The sequence below is a fragment of the Lemur catta genome, chromosome 8 (assembly GCF_020740605.2).
Source record: "Lemur catta isolate mLemCat1 chromosome 8, mLemCat1.pri, whole genome shotgun sequence".
Taxonomy (NCBI): Eukaryota; Metazoa; Chordata; class Mammalia; order Primates; family Lemuridae; genus Lemur; species Lemur catta.
This window is the reverse complement of record NC_059135.1, coordinates 30,007,808-30,034,275: the sequence shown is the minus strand read 5'-3', so window position 1 is coordinate 30,034,275 and position 26,468 is coordinate 30,007,808. Positions and strand designations below refer to the sequence as shown.

General features: G+C 42.3%; 1 protein-coding gene across 1 annotated transcript in view; it reads left to right on the top strand.

The window, feature by feature from the left end:
• KIAA2012 (KIAA2012 ortholog) overlaps positions 1–26,468 on the top strand; it is a 118,026-nt gene that overhangs the window by 61,179 nt on the left and 30,379 nt on the right. The window contains exons 13-15 of the mRNA XM_045559715.1: positions 6,509–6,646; positions 15,090–15,162; positions 26,324–26,414. Coding sequence (XP_045415671.1) covers positions 6,509–6,646; positions 15,090–15,162; positions 26,324–26,414 — 302 coding nt within the window. The remainder of the gene's footprint in view (positions 1–6,508; positions 6,647–15,089; positions 15,163–26,323; positions 26,415–26,468) is intronic.

Below are 26,468 nucleotides of genomic sequence, written 5' to 3'. Positions count from 1 at the left end.
GGGCCAGGAGCATTGTGTCAGCAGGGCCCCAACGCCCACAGCACATGGGTGTCAGGAAAACCTAGAGGTCAGAGGACATGAGGGCCCAGTGGAGGGGAAGAGGCAGGAAAGTGTGGGGGCCCCAGGAAAGAAAAGGAAAGGGCATTTTTCTTTCTCTTCTTCCAGCTCTCTGTGGTCCCAGCATTACCAGGGCTACTTCAACTCCATAGTCTGGCTAAATTATGGGTTAGATAAACTTTATGGGCCAGTCTGGGAATCAAAGCACCATGGGTAACATTTTTTTCCTAGTGAAAATCGACTGATTTAAAATGACCTTTTCACAGTTTATAAGTTGAGATTCCCTGCCTGTCGGTTGTCAGAAAAGTCACTCCAGACCCAACAAAACAAGGAAATCACACAGTTTTGAGGTAGTAAAATTTGGGATTGGAAAGCACTAGGGAGTTGTTCAGATTTCCCACCCTTCACCCCGTCACCTCCCATCTCCCAGTCTAAAATAGGATGTGTGATCTCTCAAACACTGGCAAAGTTCCAGCCTGAATACAGCTAGACACCCCCACACAGAAAAAGCTGGTTTCTACCTCCCTTGGGGCAAAAGAGATCACTATTTTGGCTCTTTTTTTTTCCTCCAGCTCCTGCTAAGCCAGATAAACAATGATTCTGTTGTGTCAACAAAGCACTTAATTAAATTGAGGACAATATCAATTAGAATTCATGGATAAGATTTACCTCCAAATAATAAAAGACCGGGAATTAAAGTGTCCAGAATTTCATTATTCAAAATCTCCTTGAGGAGAACAGTGAGGTTAGCCCCATTTTCTAGGTAGGGAAGCTGAGGCACAGAAATATTAATAACTTGGAGAAAGTCCCCAAATGAGCCCCTCACCAAAGCTAAGACTGGAGATGGCAGTGTTTCTCTTCCTAGTCTAATGTTTGCTAGCTATTGGGCTAATTAGCTAAACACTCAGGAGGATATAAAATCTCCTATAGAGTTGAGTGCCACAACCCCAAGCCACAGTGTGGTTCCACCCTCCACAAATGTGCAGAGCAGTCCTCGTGCCTGTCGCCTGGGTTCATCCTGCTCAATCTGGCCACCTAAGGTCCTGGCCCACATTTTATGTTCTAGAAGCAGTTTGGTGCTGGTGAAATGGGCTGAGTGGACAGTTTTAGGAGAGCTCAACCAGTAGGCATGGTGGAGATTGGTAGCTAGAGAAGAGCTTTCTTGTTCCCTTCCTGTCAGGAATTTGGTCTCTGCCCACTTTCATGTCCATGGGCAAGAAACAATAGGACCCGAGAAGGCCAAACACAGGGAAACCTGCCAGCCCCTTTGCTCCTGGCATGAATGGCCCCTTCCAGGATTTGGTCCCCCCCAACCCCAGCAGAGGGTGGGAGGAGAGGAAAGCTTAGAGTCCCAGCCCTCCTTCTCCTGCACCGGCAGTGAGGCAGTGACTAAATCTCTCTGATCTCTTCATCTCCACTGGGGTTCAGAGAAGTGGAGGGACAGACTCTCAGCCAAGGAGGGGGCCCTGTTGGTGAGAAGGAGAGACTGACTCTTCCTTTTGTTTGCTCACAGGAGGGGACAGATGCCCTGTGTGCACACAGTTTTGATGTGATAACTTGATAGACCACATAAGGGCTTCAGCAAAGGCCTCCCCTACCTGCTTTCCATGCATTAAGATAATGGTGGGGTGTGTCCCCTCCCCAGCAGGTTTCAGATCTTGGCTGCAAAGACCCTCCTGCCTTCAGCCCAGCATGCCCACAGGTTCCAGGAGATTCTTGGCAGCTTGTTCTCAGGCAGAATGAAGTTGTAAGCTGTGTGGGAGGCAGTTAGACAGCAAGAGTGTTGCTGCCTCCTTAATGAGGGACAATAGCTCTTCTTGGAACCATTAAGCCGCAGCTACAAAGATGGGGAACCCCAATTAGAAAGGAGTGGGAGCAATAATAAGAAGGGCCTGAGGGACACCTACGGGACAGATCCTTATCTTTGGTGGCTCTGTGGGACACATGGGTGGAGATGTAGCTGCTGGAGTTTAGAATCTCATCTCCTTCTTTAGATGTACCAAGGTCTGTTTGTAGAGCCAACCCATGGTAGTGACCCTTCAAAATACAGAAGTTGAAAGGAGGAGGAAAAATTACTGGAGAGAAGGGTTTCTCCCTAGGTCTGTAACTCAGATATTATAATCCAAAAGTAAGAAAGGAAATGATAAGATATTTATTTAATTTTAACGAATAGCCTCTGTAAGTTTTGCTACATTACATATGCATGTGAGTATATATATTTGTATACAGCCAATAGCTCTTTTTTTTGATAGCTCAACTCAATCACGTTGTGTTTATAGCAAGATAATAATCCTGGATTTTCCATGGCTCACTCTGTCAGAGTATAAGATTAGCTCTTGAATTCATTAACAGTCATCTCCTTTTAAATGTCAGATAACTTTTTAAATGCCAAGTACTTACGAAATGCCTTCTGTGCAACTCAAATCAGCTTTACCAAATTAACTCATTAATCTTTATTGTTTCATTTATGAAAGAGAAAGGCTTCCAGGTGTTTTTAACAGAGCATTAAAATATTAAAGTATTTACAGTACAGCATAAGTGAAAGGATGAGTTTTGATTTTCTGCAAAACATTTCACCCTTCCATCAGTTTCTTAATCATTCCCACCAAAGTGTGCACATAAAAGAAATACAATAGCTTCCAGCATCTTTTGCTTTCTTCTATTCCCCCATTTTCCTTCCCTTCCATTTAACCTTGTGTTTTCTTCTCCCTCCTACACCTTTAGAGACCTTGACTCATGATTACTATTTATTCTCCTGTCTTTGTTCTCAACATACCCAAGAGCTGCAAGTGTCAGTATTGATTACTCTACCACTCAGAAAACAGAGGGGTAGCTCCTAGGGTCAGGATGGAGCCCGGAAGTGTGGGCAGAACAGGCCTAGAAAGGAGGAATTCTACTTTCCTTTTCTTTTTTTTTTTTTTTGAGATAGAGTCTCACTCTGTTGCCCGGGCTAGAGTGCCGTGGTGTCAGCCTAGCTCACAGCAACCTCAAACTCCTGGGCTCAAGCAATCCTTCTACCTCAGCCTCCCGAGTAGCTGGGACTACAGGCATGCACCACCATGCCCGGCTAATTTTTTCTATATATATTTTTAGCTCTCCAAATCATTTCTTTCTATTTTTTAGTAGAGACGGGGTCTTGCTCTTGCTCAGGCTGGTCTCAAACTCCTGACCTCGAGCAATCCTCCTGCCTTGGCCTCCCAGAGGGCTAGGATTACAGGCGTGAGCCACCGCGCCCGGCCTCTACTTTCCTTTTCAAAGATCCCCTGCCTGGGTTTACCGCCAAATAATCAGACCACAGAGATAGCAGCTACCCTGACTGCTAAAGATAGATCCATCCAGGGCTGGCTCCAACTTGTCATCCAGCTCTCTGCTCAATGTCACCTCCTCCGAGAAGCCTTCCCTGACCACCCAAGGCAAGTCACCAATCTATCACCATTGCATTGTCTTCACAGAGTAGTCACGATCTACAATCATGGTACTTATTTGTGTGCTTGTTTGTATGACACATAATAGGCACTCAGTAAGTATTAGTTCGATGAATAAATGAAAAACCACCCAAGCACATGACTTTCCTGGTTTCAAATTCCTGACTCTTCCTCCTCTTATCACTGTCTCTCAGAATCCTCTTTATCTGTTTAATCTTTTCTTTCCTCCCATCTCCTGAGCCCACTTTCACCATCATTTATTTGTCAGAACACTGGAACATAATAAGCAAAAACAGTACTTCACTTTCCAGTGGCCATAGAGCCTTCACTGAAAACATTCCATCAAGCTAGAATTGATGGCCCCTGAACATTAGGGAGATGAGCCATACAGTCAAGAGAATTGTTTTATCAAAAGATTTATAGGTCAAGTGGCTTGGAGGGACTTTTCTCAAAGCCTCTCAACTCCCTCCCCACTCTTCAATCTGAGTCCCACATAAGCAGTTAAAGTAATTCGAGCCGTTGGAACTGGTCTTGACTATACCTTTTGTCCTCCAGCCTAACATGAAACCTTCTCCTGGGGATAATGGAGAAATTTCCCTCAAATCAGTATTGTCTGATTTCTGTTATTCCATCCAGTGATTCATGCCTGATTGTGGAGGCTAGAAAGCTTCAAATGCTTTTTCTGATTCTAGCTTAGACCAAATGCTTTCATTTGAACTAGCAATGAGGAAGGACTGTCTCACCCTGAGAAGCTAATCAGATATATGGCTGATGACAAAAAATTGGATATGTATTTGTCCAGAAAAATCTTCATCTCTAGCCACATTTCAAAACAAAGGAAAAGGGTGTGGGTGTTCATTGGAATGATAGCTGCTTATGGGGACCCACCAACTGTTAATTCATCATTAGTGCTTAAAAGAAATATAAATCTTACGGGCGGGAGAGTTTATGCCTGCCCAGGGAGATGAACATCTGAGAGTTAGTCTCCTAGAAAATATGGGAATGATCAAATCCACACCCAGGGTGATCTCATGGCACATTAATGTATGTGACCCCAGCAAATTGGTCCCCAAAATAATAAATAACTTTTCTCTTTGGGAATGAAGAACCAGTGCCGCACAGAGGACAGGCTTCTGGAGGTCAACACATACTTCTGTCTTCATTGCCACTCCTCGTTTAGACCGCAGTGGGCCATAACATGTAGTTTGTCCCGCCCCTGCCCCATGTCATTCACTTGTGTGTTCATTACTCTTTTGTTCAGCAAACATGTATCAAGTGTGTGTTAGTTTCCAGACCCTGAGCCAGATGCTGCTGTGACAATGGGAACACGGCAGCTGTGGTTCCTGCCTGCCAGGAGTGTCCAGTCTAGAGGAAGGAGAGATGGCTGCACAGGCCTGAGCAATCACTGCGGGCCATGGTGGGAAGTACTCGGTGCTCTGGGAGGTCACAGGGCACAGAGGAGCCACCCCTGACAGATGAGGAGGAGCCAGAAGAGGGGAGAGAGCTCCCAGGAGAGGGAAGGGCCCAGGAACTGAAGCGCCGGTATTGACAGTGGCCCTTTGCACTTGCTCTTCCCACAATGGGGGAAATACTTCATGCAGATTGCCCCCTGGAACCTTCCCTTGCCCTCTTCAGAGCTTTGCTCAAACATCACTTTCTTGTGGGGCTTTCCTGGACTCCCCTGCTTAAAAATGCAGCCACTACTTCCATACCCAGCTACTCCCTGTTTCTGTTCTGTTTTTCTCCGTATCACCAGTCACCTTCAGACATAACTTAGGCTCCACTTCCTTGCTCATCCTCTCCTCCCTCTCAGGTGCCGTGCTCCATGAGGGCGGAGACTCATCTGCTATTGCACTGCTGTATCCGCTCTGCCTGGCCTAGAAAAGGCACCCAGTAAATATTTGTTCAACAACAGAATGAGGCAGGAGAGACAGTCTAGCACCAGGCAAGAAGGGTCTTGTTAACCTTTTAAACCAGTTGTCCTTCATCCTGAGGGCAAAGGCCTTCGAATGTTTTTTTAGGCAGAGGAGTGACGTGGTCCAGTTTGCCTCTTACAGAGCTCCGCCAGGTTGCGGTGGGGCCCAGGCTGGAGGGCAACGTCAGCTCCAACTTTGTAGTGTGCTGAAGCCTGATGCCTTTGCATGTTGAGGTGGCCCAAAGGCTCAGAGAGCCCAGACTCCTCTGTTAGCCCATTCTCCTTCCTTCTCAGCTACATTTCTTCAAATCACTCTTCCTAACACATCCAATACACTTTCAGCTTGGCAATAAACTGGAATCTTGCTATCACCACATTTGCTGCAAGGCAAATTTGGTAACCATTCACGGAAGTTATAGAAGTATCAAAAATATCTCATTAAAAAAGATGGGCAAGTTCGAGACCAGCCTGAGCAAGAGTGAGACCCCATCGCTACTAAAAAAAATAGAAAATTAGCTGGACAACTAAAAACATATATATAAAAAATTAGTTGGGCATGGTGGCACATGCCTGCAGTCCCAGCTACTCAGGAGGCTGAGGCAGTAGGATTGCTTGAGCCCAGGAGTCTGAGGTTGCTGTGAGCTAGGCTGACACCATGGTACTCTAGCCCAGGCAACACAGGGAGACTCTGTCTCAAAAAAAAAAAAAAAAAAAAGATGGGCAGATGATGGTTTCAGCTCTGCCATATGCCAGCTGAATGGCTTTGGGCAAGTTGCTTAACCTGCCAGAGACTCCCAGTTTGCTCATCTGTGAAAAGGGAGTCATAGTACCTGCCTCACAGGGTTGTTGTGAGGGTTAAATGAAATACTTACAGCCCTGGAACCTAGGAGAGTCCCCTTTCCCACTTCCCCAGGTATTAATTAATAACCAGTCTCGGGTTGTTCTCTCTATATATAGGTCCCATGTTTCTTCAATGGCAAAAAATTGTTGTTACTATTATTGTTCCAATGATTAAAAATTGCTTTCTATAAATATTTGGGGATTTGGACTAGTGTTTGTTGCACTGTATATCATTCCTATGAAAGTTTGGGCTTTCTGCTTCTATTCATAGGGAGCCCAGCAGTCCTTGGAGGCAGCAGCTCAGAAGACAGGAGAGCCTCAAAGTTGTATAAATAAAAGGCTGATATGTTCAAACGGAAAAGAATTTTACACACGCAAGCTGCACATCGACATGACGCCGTTCCTGAAGGTGATATCACACTGAGAAGACGAGGGGTTTTATAGACACATACACAGGAATCCAGTTAATATACTTCTGCATGGTACAAAAACAGCTTCAGAAGTCCCTTAGAGCTCCTGCATTATCAGAAGGGACAGAAAACAGGCAGTTTGTAGCAGATGAAGAAAGAACAAATTAGGACAGTAATCACAGCTAGCCATCGGGGACAAACCAGTTGGGTGTCCGGTTTGGGTGGTGGGGGACAGGAAACAGAAGAAAGAATAACTTTAAACCACCTCATAAAACAGGCAAATATAATTCATTTTATATTGACAGCAGCTAAAATACTTGTTACTGTTTTACCACTATAACTTGGTAGAGTCGATATTCCTACTGTAGAGAAGATTAATTCTTGAGTTAACTATTTAGAAGTCAGCTGCAGATTCTCTTCTGGATATCTGGTCTTGTTTTCTAAGAGTTTATTGATCTCCCAAGGTCAGCTTCATTTTAGTGAAAGGTACTGAGAGTTCCTGTAGTGAGGATGGCATTTGTCCATCTTTGCAATAGACCTTCCCACCCCAGCATCTAACACAGCACCTGGCACGTGGAAGGTGCTCATTAAATGCTCCGTGAATTGACCTGTCCTATTCATCCTACAGCCATCTAGTTTAATGTCCTTTTTCCACCCATTCTTTGGACTCCTCAGAGCTTACTGAACTAAAAATAAATGCCCATGGAATCAATCCTTTCATACTACCTTAGAGAACAATATCCCAGGCCATTGATAAGAAGTGACTCAGAAAGACAGAAAAGGGGAGAAGAGACCAAATACTTCCAGGGTTCATGATGGTGGTGCTATCTAGTGCTATAGACTGTCAGGGTCTTTGGAGGCCACAAGGTTCACCCTCCTAACTAGCTAATCCAGAGTTCTCAGGTTACACCTTCTCTGGGCTGCCCCAATACCAGTTCTACAAGGTGGGGCTTTGATTAGGAGTCATACATTTGCCCAAAATCTGTCTCTCTCCATGACTGGGATTTGCTTTCCAGGGCTTCCTCTGAGATAGGCTCTTCCCCAGTGGTGGCAAGCTGACCACTAGCTTCTCTTTCCCTGGTCATTACAGAACCGAATACGAACCAACTTGAGTCATTTGTCCCTACCCAAATGAAATGTCATTGGCCCACCCTGGAGCCACAGCAACTGAGAATGGAAAGAGGAAAGGTGTCTGACAAACGGGACATTTAAATGACAAGAAGAGCCAGGCATGGTGACAAGTGCCTGTAGTCCCAGCTACTTGGGAGGCTAAGGCAGGAGTATCACTTGAGGCCAGGAAGTTGAGGCTGTCATATGCTATATTCCTGCCTGTGAATAGCCCCTGCATTCCAGCCTGGGCAACAGAGCAAGACCCCTTCTTTATAGAAAAACAAAAAAAAGCTACAGGAAGGGAGAATGATTCTGGGCAGCAACATTAAAGATGTTTGCTACAGGTATTAAAAAAATATTGCCATGCTCCATTAATGATATTAGTGAAACTATCTCTTTTATTCTTAGTAATAGTCTAGTTCTTCCCTTAGGGCTTGAAGAATTATGGTTGATACTTTCTGGGAAGAGATATCATCATCATAATCACTGTTCATTCACTTAACCAATACTTGAGCACCTGCAACCTACCATGTGTTTGGTACTTCCTGGGCATTTGGGATTTATCAATGAACAAAACAGATCAAGATCCCTTCCCTGCTCCAGGACAGGGCCCGCAACAGAAAATAGACATAATAAACAAGCAAAGTGTCTAGCATGTTCAAAGGTGATAATTGCCTAGGAAATGAGGTAAGAATATATTTATGGAACATCTAAGAACTGCAGAATTCAGAGAGGGGAATTTTACAATAATTGTTTATATATTTAGTGCCCAAATGCTTTTGTGTTACACTTTTTTGTTCAGCATTTCTGGCACAGCACTGTGGAAGGAAAAGTGTTGTCATCCCTAAGGCCCACGTTCCAGTCCACCCTCCTGGAGACTCACAGAAATAGTAGCTCAGCCTGCTTCCGCAGGACTCACGAAACACACACTTGGTTTTCTGACTCCCAGACCAGTTTTTGCTCAAAAGACTATACCTCCTCTTGGGAATGTTCAGTATTAATAGCTATCCCTAGATAGACCTTCTCCTTATTGACATGGTAGCTCCCAGATTCTTAGGGACTGCCCTGTGGTGAGACATGGTACCAGGGTAGTACAGACAAAGGTGGTGAGTTCAAACAGAGAAAAGCACACAGGCTGTCCTCCACATCTGGAGCTGTACAGAAACCAACTCCTATACATTCATTCGTGTATTTCCTGCCTGTCCACAGGGCATTTCATGCATTTTTGCCTGGTGCATGTGGGAAGCATTGCACATTACATGGGATGAGGGCAGGAGATAAGAAAGATCGAGGCAGAAAAAGAGAATGAAAAGAGATACAAATGATCACAATTGTTAACATTACTGGGCACTTATTCTGCACCTGACTTTGTTTCTAGGGTTTATACGCATGCACTTATTTAATTCACAAAATGAATTTAAGCAGGTAGAATTATCTCATTTTATCGATAAGAAAACTAAGGCATTGAGAGGTTAAGTAATTTCCTGGATGTCATCTAGCTGGTAAATGGTAGAAACAAGATTCATAGTTAGGCAGCCCAGCTCCAGTGCCTATGCTCTCAACAGTCCACCGTAAAGCTTCATTGCAGACCCCAGCTGAGCCCCATCCAATCAAAACACTGCCTATCACGTTAGCTAAGCAACCAGGTCTCCTCCCTCTAGAAAATTCCATCCCTGTGGACACATTCAGTCCTCTGCAGGAAGATTTTCTGATCCCACAGGACTTTGTCCTTCCCTCCACTCCCACCAGAGTTCTGTGGCACCAGTGTAAAGCTTTCTCTCTCAATAATCATTCAGTTCCCTTTGACCAACATATGTTGAGCATTCTCTGTGCATCAGACACTGTGCTAGGCACTGAGGACACAGAAATGAATCATCTCCATCCTTGGGCCTCCAAGGAGCCTAGAATCTAAAAGGAAGAACAACAATGAAACAGATAGTATGAACACAATGTCGAGGCAGAGGCAGGCTCAGGGTGCTGTGGGAGAGACTCATTCATTTCCCATTTATTGTATGTGGAATCCTCAGATTTAAGGACCTCTTTACAACACAGAAGGCAACACTATTAGCGTGTTATATAGGATGATCTGTTTATATCAGGTATAGATTTGGGGAAACATGATTGATCCAGAGTACATCTGGGTGCCTTTAAAAATTGAGCCATGTTTGTAAAAAATCTATTCTGTTTTTCAAAAAGAAATGGTAATTGATGAATGAATTAGGATAGCATTTTTTTTTTCAGGAACTTTTTAAATTATCAGGGTTAGCTCATGGTAGCGGGGGAGAAAGTAGCAATAATGCCTATTAATGCCAGATACAGAATTGAATATACTTAGACTCCACATTGACATCAAAGGGTACGTATGTTATACCTGGAAGATCTGAAGAATGAGAAATAAGCTTCCACCTCACAGCCATCACACAGACAGTACACAGTGCCCTCAAATGCAAGGCAGAGGAACCAGCCTGAACGTGGGCACAGAGCCAAATGTGCCTGGAGTTAGAGCAGCCCCCACCTGTTTTGAGGCTGGTCCCAGGCTTCACTCATGTGGACTGGTGTGGATACATCCTACCAAGTGGAGGGTGGCTACCAATGCCACTGAATCTTGCAGTCACATTGGGGAGAAATGGCCTGGATTTCCATGAATAGAAGCAATAGAGAAATAATATTTGCCTTAAGACATTGCCCAAAGATTGAGTAGGTTGCCTTAGGAGATAAGTTCTGGTCCCTAGAATCATTTAAATGTGCTTTGTTGACCACTTGGCAGGAAAGTGGTAAAGGGATCCCAAGCTTGTTTCAAGATTTTTTTAAATTTAATTTTATTTATTTTTTGACACAGGGTCTCTCTGGTTCTGTTGCCTGGGCTAGAGTGCAGTGGCATCATCCTAGTTCACTGCAGCCTCCAACTCCTAGGCTCAAGTGATCCTCCTGCATTAGCCTCCCAAGTAGCTGGGACTACAGGCATGAACGACTATGCCTGGATATTTTTTTTTTTTGGTAGAGATGGGGTCTCACTATTGCCCAGGCTGGTCTTGAACTCCTGGCCTCAAGTGATGCCCCCACCTCAGCCTCCCAAAGTGCTAGGATTATAGGCATGAGCCACCACACCTGGCCTGATTTCAAGATTCAATGATTCCAGGACACTTGAATAATATTGCCAGGGAAAATATTAAGAACATTGAGTCTATTTCCAAAAGTCTGAAGCTCAGGATTAAATGGAATATTATCTATATTAAAGTGTCAGATGAGTAGTTGGGAAGCCTTGCAGGGCTTCTCTGAGTGACCTTGTAACGCTTTTGAGACTCTGTTTCCTCTTTAACGAAACAGATAATAATACTGGGACTTCCATACTTGCCTCTCAACAGTGAGGCGAGATTTACATGAAATAATTTTCAAAGAATGTTCACATCTATTAAGGACTCAATTTGTAAGGTAGAAAGGAACAAACATCATTGATCCCTGCTAAGAGCCTGGCCCCTCCCATACTGAACCTTATTTAGACTTTCTATCACCCTTCCTGGTAAGTGTGCAGATCCCCTCTGTGCAGATGAGGAAACTGAGGCTAGGAGATGATCGGTCACTTGGCTGGCAGCAAGGGAGCTAGGATTCAAAGTGCAAAACCCACAATATTGGATATCGATGAGGTCTGTCTGTTCTGTTCCTGTGAAGAATTAATTGTACTTCTTTGTTCTGGCTTCAGAACCTGAGGGGGAGCAGAGATTTGATAATATATCTTAATGTTAATAACACAACGTATGTTATGATTTTCATAAGTCAGTTTTCTTTTTAAAAAAAATAGGATCTTTTTTAATACACTAGAAAAGTTGTACTACCTTGTAGTTGAAACTTTCAAATGAGATATTGATTTTTTTCCATTATTGAGAAAGAATTGAAATTAGTCATTTATATTTGTGTATTACATGGTATGTCACACAGAATTTCCAAATGTATTTTCCCACTTCCTGGTTAAGCCTTTCAGGAGCTCTGTACAATAGTTGTTATTGCTCCTATTTCACAGATGGAGAAGCTGAGGTTCAGCGATAAGTCATGCAGCCAGCTCAAGGCAGGCTGGAACCCCCTCTTCTGACTCCTGCATCCATACTCCTCCATCCTCCCTGAACTTCCCTAAGAAGGCCTGTGTGGGCCTGGAAGTACCATGCTCATTTGGGGTGCTGTGCCTGAGGACGGAGGGCAGGACTGACAGAAGGTTTTCCAACGACCGAGGAGAACCTAAGATCATTTGTCCAGTGCTTGTGGGCATACAGTGGAAGAAACTGAAGCTCAGGGGTTAAGAAATGCCCATGTTCTGCACAACATGAAGTGTAGGAGTTAGGACTTCAGTGCAAGCAGCCTGACTCCAGGACCTGCATCCCAGCCACTTGGGAAACTGTCTGTCACATGCTGGTTTCAATGCTGCAGTTTGTATTTACAAAGTGTTTGTGACTCCCCCTCAACCCCCGCCAGTCCTATAATACCACACTGCTGCCAGTGCTCTTTCTAAATATAGCTCAGTTCTATCACTGGTTTGCTTGAAATTATTTACTATGTCCCCATTGGCCTTCTGGTTGAATTCCCTGCATTAGATATGTATTTCTTTTACAAATAGAAAAATATAACAAATGCAATTTTTTTAAAACTCCAAACTGCAACTCCAAACTGGCCTGTGTCTAATTTAAATCATCCACACACTGCCCCCTGCACCAAACTGCCCCCAACCAGCACGTGCTCCTTCCTCTGCCTGGAATTGTCCTACCTTCCCTCACTGCAAGATTTAGCACTATGTCTGCTGGTAAACAAAACTTCCCAGCCTAATTTAGCTTCACTTCCCATGAGGCCCGGCAGAAACCTGTCATAATCTGCCACAACATTTATCACACTGCATTGCAAACTGACTTGTCGTTTCTCCACAAGTCAGTGAGCATCCCACAAATAGATCTTTCATCTTTGTGCGCTCAATGCCTAGCACAGCATCTGGCACACAGCAGACACTCAATAAATGTTCATTAGCTGAATGAGCAAAGGAAGAGCAGATGACTTGGCCAGCATACCAGAGCTGGGATTTGAATTTGCAGTCCCTCGGTTGGTTTTGCTCACTCACCAAGTATTATCACCTGTGTTTCCATCACTCAGTTTAGTCATTGCATTTGTAACTCACATTAAAAGTGACAGAGCATTTTATTTAGTTTTAGTCTTTTTAATCAAATTTTGAATCTGAAATATACTCAGAAAGTTTAAAAAATTGTAAGTATAAAACAGTGTGTCTTTGAGCTGTTCAGTTTCCTTCCCTGGAACAACCTCTGTTGCTAGTTCCTACGTGCCCTTCCTGAGATGTAGAATGCATATGTAAACAAGTATAGTTAGATAAATACACAGATAGATAGATATTTTATGCAAATTTAGCATATTATACACATTGTCCAGTCATCTTATTTTTTTTACTTAGTATATCTTGGAGTTCTTTCTGTTAATTCATATAGATGCCTTGCTCCTTTTAATGGTTGCATGGTATTCCATTGTATAAATTAACCATAATTTATTTGACTAGTCCCCAATTGATGGGATATTTAGGTTGTTTCCAATCCGTTCAATGAATGAATGACCTTAGGTATAAATTATTTCACGTGTGTTCATATATCTAAAAATGATAGCTTTTGTGAGACTTTTCCAAGCAATATACAATTGAATGGACAGAGATTCAAATAATCCTAATTTCTTTTTCTGACAAGTATTCAGCCAAAGGTTTTTTCCAAATCTCTGACCCTCTCTGCTTCTTTCTCCCCATCTGTGAAATGAGAAGACTATTCCTTGCCCTTGAAGGCTCACAGCTGTATGTTGTTGAGGCTGAAGGTTTACTCTTCTTGGCTCTGAAATTCTTCCAAAGGAGGAAGCTTGTTTCTCCCTTTCAATCCAATTTCTTGTTTGATTAAAAGACTTTATAAACAGAGATTTTTTTTTTAATTTCTCTCTTTCTAGTCTTCTAACTTAGCAGTTTGCTATCACCGAAGCAGGTTTTTTTCCTGCAATATTTCTTTAAACCTTTCCATTTATTCAGGAATGAATTTTTTTACTGTAGACCAGGCCCAATCAGCTTCATCTCCAAAATGAGAAACCCAAAAGAAGGAAAATTATTTACTTGCTTTAGCTTTTTTATGTCAACATATCTCATCAGCTACAAACACTAAGCTAACATGTGAGAAACCCACAGGGTAAAAAGCCACCAAGTGAGGAAACTCAGAGGGGAATTAAAGAGAGTCCCAAACTAGCAGATAATTAATTTTTTCTTCCCAAAGCAGGTAGCATCTTTGAAAGTGGAAAGTTGATTGTCATTCAAGGGTGAGGGTAAACAGAAAGAGACTCCCAGGGCTTTCCACATCAGATTCCAGCTCTATCGCTGAAATGAAGCTGTGGATTGAGCAGGGATCTGGGTGACAAAAGCCCAGAGCTGGCCTCATCAGACACACGGGGCTTACCTGGGCCACCAACTCCATCTGCCATGTTACTTCGGTACTAAAGAGCTGCTCTTCCAGCAATTCTGACCTGGCTGCATGTTGGAAGCACCCTAGAGGCCTTAAAAATGTCCCAGCTCCAGAGTGTCTGATTTTATTGTTTGGGCTTAAGTCCTGGGAATCATATTTTTAAAAACTCCTCAAATAATTCTAATGTGCAGCCAGAGCTGAGAACCACTGTTACGGAGACTTCTGGGTGATGGGACTGCAAACAGTTTGTATGACTCAGGGAAAGAAGGAAGAGGGGATCAAATATGATGAAAAGCCAATCCGTGGTAATCCTGGGAACTCCACAAAAGGCCAGGCTGACCCTTCAGCTTCCCTGCTTTAAATCCTCAATGTCTTGCATTTGTCCTCAAGATAAAGACCAAAGTCTTTAACCTGCCTTCAAGGCCTTTGGGATCTGACTCCTCCACATCCTACCCACTTCTGTCAGTCTCTGCCCTAGTCATGCCAGTCCTCCCTCAATCCCCAGAGGTGCCCTGCTCTCTTCTGCCAGTTGCCCTTTGCCTGTGACATTTTCTCCCCAGTAAACTCCTACATATGCCAGGCATCAAGCACTTCCCAAATGAATGGGACAAGATCCATCAAAATAAGTACAACTAAGAACCTAACAATGTTCAATGCTGCTGCCAAGCCTTCCTTGCTTTTTAAGCTAGTTCACACCAGTAGTAGCCTTCTCGGACACTTAAGTTGAAACAAGTTGACAAGGAAGGAAAAAAAACCACTAAGAAAACTAGATTCTCTTTTACTGAAGGGCATGGACCACAGGAATGTTTGGATTTGTTTTGTCTTATGTATTCTTTGTTGTGTGTTAACCCAATAGGACAGTGGAGATGCACTGGACTATCATGAAGAACCAGGCGAAGCCCCCAGAGAAAGTCATCAAGACAGCCAAGGTAGAGACAGCTGGGTTGGGTTTCATATGCTTATACTTGTCGGAAAAACTTTGCACTGTTAAAAGCTGTTAATGGGGAATGACCCTTCCATTTCCTTCGGGCCATGAGTTAGAAGTCAGAACACAGACCAAATTGCTGAGTTCAGATTCTGATGTGTTAATACAGCACTTGCTGCATCACCAGCCAAACGATAATAAAATGCTTTATGTCCTTGGACTTATTGAAAGATTTCTCTCCTGCCAGAGGCTGCAGATTCATGTAAAAGAGTGGAGACTTTAGGGGCATTACAAACAGGCCCCACAGACACCTCTACCTCTTTGTTTCTCCCACTTTCATGGGGGGCTTGGATATACAGGTGTGTGGGCTGAGGTCCCCTGCCTAGAGAGGTAACATTCCAACAGAGGGGAGACTTATTATCTTTAGAGACCCAGCCCCTGTCACCTGTAGCCCCTGTCACCAGAGCTACTTGATTGTGGCTTCCTCCAAAAATGATGCTGCATTTGATGATGACCATGGTGGTGGAGGTAGTGCTTCTAGGAAATATTGGGCCCAGAACCACTGAACTTCTTGGAATTGTTCATATCTGCAGGCCCTGAACTAGCCTCTAAGCTCTTTCCTGGGGCACCTGGGTATGCTACGTGATGCTGCAGCTGGGCTAGGCCCAGTGTCGGTAGCAGCTTCCTCACTGCTTCTTGCATGAGTGGAAACAGATGTGTGAGAGACTGTTGCATAGTCAAGGAGTGGATGCAGGGCCAGACAGGACGATTGTGCTTATTGTTTTCTGTACAAAGATACCCAGCAAAAGGAGCACGAGGGGGCTGAAATCCAGCCTGTGCTCTGCTGCCTAACCCATGCACCCCTGCACTGCGCCGCAGCCACCCAGTGAGGGCTCCTTTTCCTATTTGGCCCTTCTACTGGGGCACCTTTTTCTAATTCAGAGAAAGGTGCTCCAAGCAGGCTAGCAGCTGCAGAGCTGAACTGCTGAGTTGAGAGCATGAGCTCTGGAGTTGGACTACCTCTGCCTACCCTCTGTGTCCTCACCTGAAAACAGCAACCTCTCATAAGGTTGCATGAGGAACAGATGAAGTAATTCATGTAAAGTGGCCTTTTAGTGAATATGAATCTTGCCTTGTATATCACAGCAAATAAATATCTTCCCTCTTGTGGTCACTGTTTAGCAATCTGGGAAATGACACCATGACTCCTCCAGCTCCTCTGGATCCCTTGGGGTGAACACAAGATAAATGTGCAAAGTCACAAACTTTGGATATCACCCTCGTCTTTTTCTGTTTACATCTTTTATCATTTCTTTCAGTTGACACCCTAGTCAAAAATAATTTTCATACCAATTTTAAAAGACCTCTCTGTTTTTGGATATCAGACAGTACTATATTATGGTAGCCTGATCCCTGGGTTTGATCAAGTTTTTAAGCAGGGTTTCTGCTAACATGAGGCTCTTGCCACCTCTGTTTTCCAAGCTGAGTGACACTAGCCAAGGAAACGTGCTCCAGCCTTCAGATGTTCCATATCATAAATCACATATGCAGAATGTGAACACTGACAGGGTTCCAATGTCTTGGCCAAGTGCAATGGAGGTTTTAGGCAATACAGAACGTGGCCAAATCTAAGCAATGACCAAGTCAGTCAAAACAGATTTTCTGTCTCATGACAGAAAGGCAAGCTCCAGCTGAGTTCCATAAAGGTTATTCAGATCGTCTTTAATGCAGTGAAATATCACTGCAGAAAATTAAAGAAGGTATTTGCCTGTCCTGAATGATAAATGCTAATGTTTAAAAAAGGATTTCAAGTCTTTGAAGGAAAAAAAGGAAGAAGTGCCAAGGAATTTTTTTTAACTATTTAAGGATCAATTTTCCCACCACCCACTCCCATAGGTCTTAAGGCTAATTGTCAGGATTTTTTTCCTACTCTAAATGAAGTCATGATCTTCATGGTTAATTATAAGCAGTAAGCCAGTGCCACCTCCCGTGAGAATACCATGAGTCTTGGACTTGGCGAGAATACTGCATGCAAGTTTTCACCAGATAGGCCAAATGAGCAACCTCCAAATCAAAGGGGGTTTGGGAAATTGTTCTTGTTTTAGTTACAAAACTTTCCTTCCTGCCCATCCACTGATCGTGGCTGCGGCAGGAGTGATAGGGAGGGGTCAGGGAGGGTTTCCTAGAAGTGATGACTATAAAGTGTCTCATTTAACTTTTATAACAATCCTGTAAAGAAGAAACCCTTGTTATCCCCATTTGTCAGATGAGACAGTTGAGGCACATAGAAGTTAAGTACCACGTCTTTGGTCACAAAGCCGGGCATGGTGAGGCTCCAGGTCTGACTGACCTCCCCAGGCTCTGTCTGCTAGGTGGCTAACAGCTATCAAATAGAGGGTTTGACATCCTGGAGTGCTCTCAGGTAGCCCAGGAGAAGAGAGAGCAAGGTCAAGAGAAAACAGAGACTTAAAGAAATGCTTCACACACACCCTAAGTGGAGAAATCTGAATAAAGAGATTCTTCAGGAAGATGTTTTAAAGAGAAAAAAAAATGTGGCCAATTGTGGGAAGGGAGGGGAACACAAAATGGCCCAGCATCTGCCTCCTTGGCAGCGGCAGGGGGCCAGCAGTAGGCCGCGGGGAGCACAGCTCCTCTCCAGGGCTCTGGCAGCTTTTGTGACTTCAATAGCGCTGCTGTGGGTCCCCGCGGCGCCACGGAGGCTCCCGACTAGCGCCTTCTCTGCTCTGGGAAGTCGTCCACTCCTCACAAAAGGAGCCCCCAGCCGGTGAGCTCAAGACCCCAGGCGGATCTCTCCCCAAGGGTAGGCTCTCTGGGTGTGTTGCATCTTTTAGTCTTGTCTTTGCCTCTCTGTGGTAGCTTGTGATGTCTCCACACGCTGGGACCCGCCTGAGGATTCCATCCCTAGGTGGAGACTAGCAGAGATAGAAAGTCTAAAAATCTGAAAAGCAGGCAGGCATAGGTCCTGGGGGAAAGGTGGGAGGCAGGCAACCGCCTGGAGTGCCAACCAAACAATTTGGACTTTGTACAGTTTTCTTTTGTCTAGTTTTTCCACACATAGTCACTTGAAGGATGGAGAAAAGGGAAGTCATTTTTGGCACTTACTGTGAAGCAAGACATGATGCTAGGTGCTTTATGTATGTATATCTCATTTTATTCTCACCATAATTTATGAGGTAAAGTGCATTATCCCTATTTCACAGAGAGGCTCAGAGAGGTTAGGTAACTTTCCCAATGTCACACAGACAGTAAGTAGAGCAGCTGAGAGATAAACTCAGGTTTCTATGACTCCAAGGCCCTTGGGTTTTTAAAAAGTTTTAACAACATCCATGTGTTTCTTTTTTTTTTTTTTTTTTGAGACAGAGTGTCACTTTGTTGCCCGGGCTAGAGTGAGTGCCGTGGCGTCAGCCTAGCTCACAGCAACCTCAAACTCCTGGGCTTAAGCGATCCTACTGCCTCAGCCTCCTGAGTAGCTGGGACTACAGGCATGTGCCACCATGCCCGGCTAATTTTTTTTTCTATATATATTTTTTTAGTTGTCCAGATAGTTTATTTCTATTTTTAGTAGAGACGGGGTCTTGCTCAGGCTGGTCTCGAACTCCTGACCTCGAGCGATCCACCCGCCTCGGCCTCCCAGAAGGCTAGGATTACAGGCGTGAGCCACCGCGCCCGGCCCATCCATGTGTTTCTGATTAGGAAATAGTTACAAAGTCAGGGAAACACCACAAAATTATGGCGGCATTTTTTTTTAAGCCAGCATGAATCTTGGAGATTATTTAGAATCTCTAGAAGTTCTTTTGTATTATGGATGAAGGAACCTGAGGCCTACAAGTCAAGAGAATTATTCAGTCACACCTAATTTTTAAAACCAAAGTAACTGGAGTCTCTGCCAGGATTTGTGTTTATCTAGTTCAGTTCAATTCAGTTTTGAAGGCCTTTCCTCAGGGGCAGTTCCCAGCTCCACGAATAAACAGCTCCAGAAGGAGCAAGTATTATTATAATGATTGCCCAACCTGTGCAGAAAAGTAAAGAGTAGCCAGTGTTGGAAAAGTTTCTCCTAAAGCTGTGGAGAACATAGGGAGACCAGAAGCATGTGCCCAGGAGTCTAGGCAGTGCCACCCACCAGAATCTACAGCCTGGATGACAGCGCCATGCAAAGACCAGCCTCATGGTGTGGATAGGGGCTCCTTGCTCCCCACACTGCCCACCTGTGAGGCCTGCACACTCACCATACACTGCCAAGCCCTGCTAGCTACAGCCAACAGTACTGGATGCAGAAAATTCTGCTAATTCTTAGAACCTAGATGACCTACACACTCTGGTACTGCTTAACTTTTCCTTCTGGAAAGTGTTCAAAGTTCTCCGTCAGAGGGGAAGAGGAGGAAGTGAGAAGTGGTTCATCCTTTAGAATGTTCCTGGTTTACTCCCACTCAGCCCAGAAAAACCCTAAGAAAGTCCCCAGAGTCCCAGAACACAGCTGTTGCCCCTTGATTTTGAAAATTCTCTTCACCTTCCAGGAACGAAAGCTCATTTCTAATATGGGGCCTAAATTCATCAAAACCAAAAAGCAGCTGAAACTAGAGAAAAGGACAACATAAGAAAGGAAAATTATAGACCAGTCTTTCTTATGATCAAAGATACAAAACTCCTAAATAAAATATTAACCAATCAAATTCTTAAGCTCATATTTAAAAAAATAATAATGCACCATGACTGAGTTTGAGCTATTGTAGGAATTCAAAGATGGTCTAGGCCAGGCATGGTGACTCACGCCTGTAATCCTAGCCCTCTGGGAGGCCGGGGCGGGTGGATCGCTCGAGGTCAGAAGTTCGAGACCAGCCTGAGCGAGACCCTGTCTCTACTAAAAATGGAAAGAAATTATCTGGCCAACTAAAAATCTATATAGAAAAAATTAGCCGGGCATGGTGGCGCATGCCTGTAGTCCCAGCTACTCGGGAGGCTGAGGCAGGAGGATTGCTTAAGCCCAGGGGTTTGAGGTTGCCGTGAGCTAGGCTGATGCCAAGGCACTGTAGCCCGGGCAACAGAGCGAGACTCTGTCTCAAAAAAATAAAAATAAATAAAAAAACAAAGATGGTCTAACATTTGAAAATCTGTTTATGTAATTCACATCAAAAGATTAAAGGGGAAAATCTTTCAGATCACCTCAAATAGATGCAAGAGGAAAAAAATTATAAAATTCACCCATTCATGATTAAAAATTATCAAACTAAAAATAAAAGAAGAGGGCTTCCAGATTTTGATAAAGAGTACCTAGGAAAAATCTACAGTAAACATCACACTTTCATGGTAGCACTTTAGAAGCATTGTCTTTAGAGACAGGACTAGGACAAGGATGCCCTCTATCACTGTTTCTAGTCAGCATTGTACTAACAGTCCTAGCCAGCACAGTAAAGAAAACAAAGGAAAGGTGAAAGGATGGAAAGGAGGAAATGACACTGTCATTCCCAGACCATATTATTGCTTATATGGAAAATCCAGGCAAACCACTTAAAGACAACAATTAAAAGAATTCAGCAAGATTACTAAATATAGATTGATACGCAAAAATCAATTGTGGAAAAACATAGTGTTTCAAAAGATAAAGCACAATTTAAAATGGAATTTTTAAATAATTGTTATTATTAAAAACCCCAAACATGCACAAAAATGGACAGAACAGCACAATGAACCCCATATAACCCATCTCTTTGCCAATATTGTCCACCTATATCCCCAATTCCTTCCTATCTTCTATATTATTTTGAAACAAATTCCAAGCTCATATCATTTTACCCATATATACTTGAGTATGTATCTCTTAAAGATAAGAAAAGACTCTTTTGACATAACCATAATACCATTATTATACCAAAAATTAAAATAATTATTTAATATAATTGAATATTCAATCAGTTTTCAAAGTTCTGATTATCTCATAATTATTATAATTGTTTTGGAGTTGTTTGCAATTGGTTGACATAGCCTTTAAGTCTCATTTAATTTATGGATTCCTTCCCATTTCTTCCCCCCATCCTTTATTTTTAGACAATTGGATCACTTGTCCTTTTGAGTTTCCCACAATCTAGATTTTGCTGATTGCATCCTCATGGTGCACTGTAACATGTTTCTCTGGCTTCTCTATTTCCTGTATGTTACTACTTGGATCCAGAGACTTGATCAGATTCAGATTTGGTTTGGGTTTTCCTTTTGGCAAGAACGCTTCGTAGAGGACATTGTGTTCTGCTATTAAGAGACATAATGTTTGCTTGTCTCTTCATGATACCAGCAGCTACAGATCTATTAATTTATTAGAGGTTGCAAAATGGTGATAATGAACTTCTAGAATTCCTTCTTCATTTACTGGTTGGGAAACTACTACAAAGGGAAACTTTTCTCCATCCACTATTTAGTTATCCAGTGGTATAGTTTATATAAGAAGACAGGAAAAATGCCTAATTCTTTCCTTTATTTACTAGTTTTCATAATAATGAGTTGGTTTCCCAGCATCCTCCTACAGTGACCTAGTTCTTTTTTAGTATAATTATGAACTTGTAGATTTAAATGTATGAAGATATAATTTTTAAATATAACATTTACAATAGTTTGTATATATTTTTATTAGATAGGAGAGATATATATATTCTATCAATAAGTCTACAAAAGGATGTATAAAACTTTCATGAATTATAAAATTTTATTAAAGTAAACCTGAATAAGTATAATGTTCTATATAATACTGCATATGATGTTCATAGATAGGAAGACTCAGTATCATAAAGATGACAATTCTCCTAAATTAATCTATAAATTCAATTCCAATGTTTAAAATCTCCAACAGGGTTTTTGGTGAAGCATGATTAGCTTATCTTAAAATTCATATGGAAGGGCCAAAAATAGCTGCTATGATCTGAATGTTTGTGTCCCCCCAAAATTCATATGTCAAAACCTAATCACCAATGTAACAGTATTAGGAGGTGGGGACTTTGGGTGGTGATTAGGTCATGAGAGCAGAGTCCTCACGAAGGGGATTAGTCCCTTTATAAAAGAAGCTTTAGAGAGCAGCCTTGACACTTCCACCATGTGAGAATACAGCAAGAAGGTGCCCTGTATGAAGCAGAAAGTCAGCCCTCATCAGACACTAAATCTTCCAGCACCTTGATCTTGGACTTCCCAATCTCTAGAACTGTGAGAAATAAATTTCTTTTCTTTTTTTTTTTTTTGAGACAGAGTCTCACTCTGTTGCCCAGGCTAGAGCACCATGGCGTCAGCCTAGCTCACAGAAACCTCAAACTCCTGGGTTCAAGCAATCCTTCTGCCTCAGCCTCCCGAGTAGCTGAGACTACAGGCATGCACCACCATGCCTGGCTAATTTTTTCTATATAGGTTTTTAGCTGTCCATATAATTTCTTTCTATTTTTAGTAGAGACGGGGTCTCGCTCTTGCTCAGGCTGGTCTCAAACTTCTGACCTCGAGCGATCCACCTGCCTCGGCCTCCCAGAGTGCTAGGATTACAGGCGTGAGCCACCTCGCCCAGCCAGAAATAAATTTCTGTTATTTATAAGCCACCCAATTTATGGTATTTCGTTATAGCAGCCGAAACCAAATGACACTAGCCAATACAATTTGGAAATATCCAATAAATTGAAGATGCATAAATCCAACAACCCAACAATTTTATCTCCAGATGTACCTCAGAGAAGGTATTGTATGTATTAACAGTGACTCACCTGAAAAGGTTCATTGCAGCATTGTATGTAATCATAAAAAAATTGGAAATGTCAACATTGCCATCAACAGTAAAATGGATAAAAATCTGTTATATGTTTATACAATGGAATATTGTATGGCAGCTTAAAATAAGTGAAAACTACGTGTATTAACATGGATTAATCTTAAAAACATGTTAAGCAAAATAAAGCAAGTTGTAAAAGTTATATAAAAGATACTAATATAAAATTTTAATATGTAAAATAATATTATATGTTGTTTATAGGTACACTTATATGTGGTAAAGATAGAAAAATATGTATGAGGACTGATAAATACCAAATTTAAGAGACTGGTTACCTCTGGGAAGAGAGTAAGGGAAACGGGATTGTATGTGTCTTAATACATTTTATGCTGCTATAATAGAATACCTGAGACTAATTAATTTCTAAAGAACAGAAATTTATTCTCTTACATTTCTGGAGACTGGAAAACCCAAGATCAAGGTACCACTTTCTTACTGTTTTCTTTAATGACAGAAGGCAGAAGGGCAAGAGAGAGTGAAACCATTCCCACAAGCCCTTTTCTTTTCTTGTCGGGAGTGGGAGGTGGGAATAGTGGGAGGGGAGAGGGGGTGAGAAGGTATCAACTCCTGGGCTCAAGTGATCCTCCCACCTCAGCCTCCTAAGTAGCTGGGACTAAGAACACCTGCCACTGTTCCTAGCCCACAAGGCCTTTTTATGGCAGCATTAATCTATTCATGAAGGTGGAGCCTCAGGACCTGAACACTTTACGTTAGGCCCCACCTCCCAACACTATTGCATTGCATATTGTTTCCAACACAGGAATTATAAAGGAGACAAAACTCTCAAACCACAGTAGTATGTGATATGATGAAGTCTTGGACTACAACGTAAATGTTTTCTTTCTCTATAAAAAATGTGAATCAAATATGACAAAACATTAAAATTTCACAAAACTAGGTGGTAAATCTATGAGTAATGATTATGGAGTATTTTTTCTATACTATAAATCCTTAAGATATTTTGTAGATCATTTTTAAAGCAGTTAAAAGTTGTACGTTAATTCAAAATACTGACTTAGTTTGTTCCAATGCGTCCTAAGTACCAGGTTATTTTACTAGGAGAAAAAAAAAAATCACCCATCATCTACATCCCAAAACTTGAAAGGGTTTCAATTCTAATCCAAGTGGTGAAATTACACCGATGTAGAACCTCAGCTTTTGGTCAATACAAACGCGCCCTCTGCTGGTCCTATCGTGCCCTGTCCCAAAGTTCAAAAATAGTTGTGAAGAGCAGTCAGTGAAGGTCTTCAATGAGGCAGTTGTTTCTGAGCCAGCCATGTCAATAAAGAAAAACCCTCACGGCACTCCGTCTGTCAGGAAAATACTTCCATCACCTCCCGTGCCCTGTTAATAGTACAGAGTATCCAAAACAAAAGAAATTCTGGCCAGACGCGGTGGCTCATGCCTGTAATCCTAGCACTGTAGGAGGCCGAGGCGGGTGGATCATTCAAGGTCAGGAGTTCAAGACCAGCCTCAGCAAGAGTGAGACCCCCATCTCTACTAAACATAGAAAGAAATGATTTGGACAGCTAAAAATATATATAGAAAAAAAAATTAGCCAGGCATGGTGGCACGTGCCTGTAGTCTCAGCTACTTGGGAGGCTGAGGCAGAAGGATTGCTTAAGCCCAGGGGTTTGAGGTTGCTGTGAGCTGGGCTGACATCATGGCACTCTAGCCTAGGCAACAGAGCGAAACTCTGTCTCAAAAAAATAAATAAATAAATAAAATAGATTCATCCATGTTATCAAGTGTATCAGTTGTTCATTCCTTTTTACTGCTGAGTAATATTCCACTGTACATAATACATACACAAACACAGTTTGTTTATTCACCTGTTGATGGACATTTGGGCTGTTTCAATTTTGAGTGTTACAAATAAAGCTGCTATGAACATTCTGTACAGGTCTTTGTGTGAACATATGCTTTCATTTCTTTTGGGTAAAATACGTAGGAGTAGAATAGTTGGATAATATGGGAGGTATGTATTTAGCTTTTTAAGAAACTGCCAAATTGTTTTCCTCAGTAGTTGTACTGTTTTACATTCCAACCAGCAGTTGATGAGAGTTTTAGTTCCTCCATGTCCTTGTCAACTCTCAGTATATTCAGTCTTTTTAGTCATTCTAATAGTTATGTGTTAATTGTGGGGGGATTTTCTTCTTTATGCTTTTTTTGTGTTTTCTAAATTTTCTTCAATGAAATATATCTTCCATAATCAAAAAGTTGTTTAAAGTAACTAAAATAAGAAGTAAACTAGACCAATAAGAAGTCTTAGTCTAGAGATTCTTCTCATTCTAAAAGTGTAACCCAATATGGTCTTCAGAGCACCTACCAAAGAATGCTAGCTGTGTGGCCTGTGTAAGCCTTCTTCATAGGATAACATTTGGTTTTTTATTTTAATTTTTTTGAGACAGAGTCTCAGTCTGTAACCCTGAGTAGAGTGTCATGGTGTCAGCCTAGCTCACAGCAACCTCAAACTCCTGGGTTCAAGCAATCCTGCTGCCTCAGCCTCCCGAGTAGCTGGGTCTGCAGGCTCATGCCATCATGCCCGGCTAATTTTTAGTAGAGATGAGGTCTCACTCTTGCTCAGGCTGGTCTCGAACTCCTGACCTCAAGCGATCCTCCCGCCTCAGCCTCCCAGAGTGTTAGGATTATAGGCGTGAGCCACCACCCTAACATGATGGCCTAACATTTGTTTTTGTTTTTAAATCAATTTGCTTTTCAATGCTATAACCACACTGGGGTTTTAAGTAAAAATGTAAACAGACATAAACCTCCCAATCTAACATTTCCTTTTTCTGTTTTCTCTTCCAGTTCTGATCTATTATATTTTACAGAGTTCTAACACATTCTATAGTTTATATTTTTACTTGTCATGATATCATATTTTCTATATTGCTTATTTATCTTTTTAACCATAATTTTAAGTGTCAAATGAATGCATCATAAATTACTTCCCCAGTCTCCCTTGTTGAGCTGTTTCTAATTCTTCATTATTAATAATAATGTTATAATAAATAAGTTGGTACAAAAAGCTTATTTCTTCTTTTGAATTCTTTCCTTATGATAAATACCCAGGCGTGAAATTTCTGATCAAAGCCTACTACATTTTTCTGATTGTTGATACATATTGTCATATCATTTTCCCAAAGGATATTTTAATAATAATTTTAATGTTAATTGCCACGTGCTGGCACTGGTTTTTACAGCCTTTGCTAATTTTCTAGGTATAACAAACCCCATTGTTCTAATCTGCATGCCTTTGACTACTCATCAGCTAGACATTTTTCCATGTCTGATCTCCTCCTGGGATAATTACCTGTGGTCCTTGCTGACTGAGGATACCTTGTTTTCACAGACCCAGAGCCAAGAAGTATGAGTCTTGACTCCCTCAGTGCTTCCCCGGCTGAGCACATCCAGACCACTGAGGCAGACACTGTGCAAAAGGTGTAAGTGTTCAAAGTTGTAATGGCACAGACTTCTCTGCTTTTGTTTTCCTTTAT